Source organism: Nematolebias whitei, chromosome 15 (assembly GCF_014905685.2).
Source record: "Nematolebias whitei isolate Nwh7 chromosome 15, NemWhi1, whole genome shotgun sequence".
NCBI lineage: Eukaryota > Metazoa > Chordata > Actinopteri > Cyprinodontiformes > Rivulidae > Nematolebias > Nematolebias whitei.
In genome coordinates, this window is record NC_056512.1 from 41432341 (window position 1) to 41436206 (window position 3866).

The window sequence follows — 3866 nt, forward strand, 5'->3', positions numbered from 1 at the left end:
AATAACAGAACCGGTCATCCAGTCTGAACAACACAGAACCAGTCATCTAGTCTGAATAACAGAACCAGTCATCCAGTCTGAACAAAACAGAACTGGTCATCTAGTCTGAATAACAGAACCGGTCATTCAGTCTGAATAACAGAACCAGTCATCCAGTCTGAATAACACAGAACTGGTCACACAGAACCAGTCATCCAGTCTGAATAACAGAACCAGTCATCCAGTCTGAATAACACAGAACCGGTCACACAGAACCAGTCATCCAGTCTGAATAACAGAACCAGTCATCCAGTCTAAATAACGGAACCAGTCATCTAGTCTTAATAACAGAACCAGTCATCCAGTCTGAATAACACAGAACCAGTCAGCCAGTCTGAATAACACAGAACCGGTCATCCAGTTGGGCAGCACGGTGTCGCAACTGGTAGAGCTGCTGCCTCTCAGCGAACAGGTCCCTGGTTCAAACCCCGGTCCAGGGGCCTTCTGGGTGGAGTTTGCATGTTCTCTCCGTGCATGCGTGGGTTTTCTCCGGGTGCTCCGGTTTCCTCCCACAGTCCAAAAACATGCATGTTAGGCTGATTGGTAACTCTAAATTGTCCCTAGGTGTGAGTGAGAGAGTGAATGATTGTTTGTCTCTATGTGGCCCTGTGATGGACTTGCGACCCGTCCAGGGTGTACCCTGCCCCTTGCACAGTGATTGCTGGACATGGGCACCAGCGACCCCCGTGACCCAAAATGGAATAAACGGGTAAAGATAATGGATGGATGGATTGATGGATGGATGGATGGATGGACGGACGGACGGACGGACGGTCATCCAGTCTGAATAACAGAACCAGTCACCCAGTCTGAATAGCACAGAACCGGTCACACAGAACCAGTCATCCAGTCTGAATAACAGAACCGGTCATTCAGTCTGAATCACACAGAACCGGGCATTCAGTCTAAATAACAGAACCAGTCATTCAGTCTGAATAACACAGAACCAGTCATCCAGTCAGAATAACAGAACCGGTCATCCAGTCTGAATAACACAGAACCAGTCAAACAGTCTGAATAACACAGAACCAGTCATCCAGTCTGAATAACACAAAGAACCGGTCATTCAGTCTGAACAACACAGAACCAGTCATACAGTCTGAATAACAGAACCGGTCATTCAGTCTGAATAACAGAACCAATCATCCAGTCTGAATAACAGAACCGGTCATTTAGTCTGAATCACACAGAACCGGTCATTCAGTCTGAATAGCACAGAACCAGTCATTCAGTCTGAATAACAGAACCAGTCAAACAGTCTGAATAACACAGAAACAGTCATTCAGTCTGAATAACAGAACCAGTCAGTCTGAATAACACTGAACCAGTCATTCAGTCTTATCTTTCAGTGGTTCCCAAACCTTTCAGGTTCTGACCACTAAAATACCAACGATGGATTTGTAACCCCAAAGATCCTTGGTTGAACTTCAAAACATTTTCTAAAAAGTAGATTAGAGTGTAAGAAGAACCCAAACAGATTAAACTTATCTGTTTACTGATGTTTGTAACAATCATAGGTAAAATATATTTTTAAGAATATTTAATTTATTCAATTTATGGAAAACAACTCAAGACCCCTGTCTTGAGGAGGAACAATGCAGGTTCTGTCCCCACCATGGAACACAGGACCAGCTCTTTACCCTCACTAGGGTCCTCGAGTGTTTATGGGTTTGCTCATCCAGTCTTCATGTGTTTTGTAGACTTGGAGAAGGCGTTAGACCGTGTTCCCCGAGGTACACTGTGAGGATGCTCTGTGAGGGATTAGGGGCCTGTTGTTACGGGCTGTTCGGTCCCTATACAAGTGGAGCGAGAGTTTGGTTCGCATTGATGGTAGTAAGTCGGACTCCTTCAGGGTGGGAGTTGGACTCCACCAGGGCTGCCAGTTGTCACAGATTCTGTTCATAACTTTTATGGACAGAATTTCTCGATGCAGCCAGAGGGTGGAGGGAGTCCGGTTCGGTGGCCTCAGGATTCCATCTCTATTTGCAGATGATGTGGTCCTGTTGGCGTCATCGTGCCGTGATCTTCAGCTCTCACTGGAGCGGTTCACAGCAGAGTGTGAAGTGACTGGGATGAGAATCAGCACCTCCAAATCTGAGGCCGTGGTCCTCAGTCACAGGATGGACTGTATTCTCCAGGTCGAGGGTGAGGTTCTGCCTCAAGTGGAAGAATTCAAGTACCTCAGGGTTTTGTTCATGAGTGAGGGAAGAATGGAGCGTGAGACCGAGAGATGGATCAGTGCAGCTTCTGCAGTATTGTGGACTCTGTGCCGGTCCGTTGTGATGAAGGGAGCTGAGCTGTAGGGTGAAGCTCTGTTTACCGATTGGTCTACGTTCCTCCCCTCACCTATGGTCATCAACTCCGAGCAGTGACCAAACGAATGAGAGATCGTGGATACAGGAGGTTGAAATGAGTTTCCTCTGCAGGGTAGCTGGACTCTCCCTTAGAGAGAGGGTGAGAAGTTCAGTTATCAGGAGAGACTCAGTAGAACTGCTGCTCCTCCACATCGAGAGGAGCCAGTTGAGTTGGTTCGGGCAGCTAAGGGGTATGGATGCTCCCTGGACAGAGGTTTTCTGGACATGTCCAACTGGGAGGAGACCCAGGCCAGCAGAGAGACGGAGTCCTCCCAGAAGAGCTGGAAGAGGAGGCTGTGGAGAGAGATGCCTGGACCTTCTTGCTCAAGCTGATGGACTCGGAGGAGAATTAGTTCTGTATGTCAAACTTTTACTTTTATATTTAAACTGCAGACAAAGCAAAATATCTCAACATCTCACCGTTTTTATCTTTTTGAATTTCTACATCTACTTCCTCTTACTCGAGTAATTTACGGATAAAACCACAAACCTTTAATCCAAAGTTCCCGGTCCATGTGTTCCAACTATCATCGTGTTTAAGGTGATAAAACCTGCAGAAAAGGGTTTAATGCGTCTAAATTTTTAATTTTAAAAGAGATGTTTTAGATGCATAGTTTGTAGAGTACCCCACTGATTTAAACAGATCGACATCAGACTCGTTTAAAACCATAAATAGTCTGATATTCTTGCAGTTTTAACAGATTTATTCACCCGGACAGCTGCAGGCTCCACCGCCGTCTCCTGCTCTCCGTCAGCCGCCGCTGCTCCTCCTTCAGCTGGGTTACCTTTAACATCTGCTGGAGGTGAAACCTGAGCACCTGCGGTGGGTTTACTTTGCAGCAGCTGCACGTACACAGTCCGAGGAGTCTGCGTTTCGAGTTTTGTTACCAGATCTGCCTCCAGGATCTCCTCCACCGCCTGGTCCAGCCGATGCTCCAACTCGCCCGCTGACAGAGGCTGCCATTCCCGCTCCATCATGTCCAAAACGGCTTTACCCGCCGATAACACATGCTCCCTGACGTCCATTCGTACTAAACGTTAACAAAATTAACCCGTTTCTGCCGTGAGACGTACAAAAGCCCAACAATTCATCTTTAAAAGTGGCTAGCTTTAACGCTTTAGTTAGCAGCGCGATGCTAACCTGAGCTAATGTTTGCTGCATTCACGGACTGTTGGATAGTTCAAAGATGTCGTGCGACATTCACGAACCGTGAGAATCTGAATACTACAGCGTTTTAGCTGATTAATAAGCTAAGTTACCATTTGCAAAACCGATTATGTAGACGGGAAAAAAAAAAAGATTTTTAGCAGTATCACTCAGGAGTGAATCAACAAACTTGATAAAACATAAATGTCGAACGCAACTCTTTTTGCCATTGTTCTTCAAACTACCCTTTTACTTTGAACTTGCCGTATGCTAACTTTAGCTAGGTTTTTGCTACATAGCTCGTTTTTCCTTTTTTACGGCTTTGA

At 46.0% G+C, this 3866-nt stretch overlaps 1 protein-coding gene across 1 annotated transcript in view; it reads right to left on the reverse strand.

Annotated features, from left to right (window-relative positions):
• The window catches only part of LOC119421224, a 4948-nt gene extending 1385 nt beyond the window's left edge, over positions 1-3563 (reverse strand). The window contains exon 1 of the mRNA XM_037688602.1: positions 3105-3563. Within this exon, the coding sequence (XP_037544530.1) occupies positions 3105-3419 (315 nt within the window). The 5' untranslated portion in view covers positions 3420-3563. The remainder of the gene's footprint in view (positions 1-3104) is intronic.
• Positions 3564-3866: the final 303 nt, after the last annotated feature.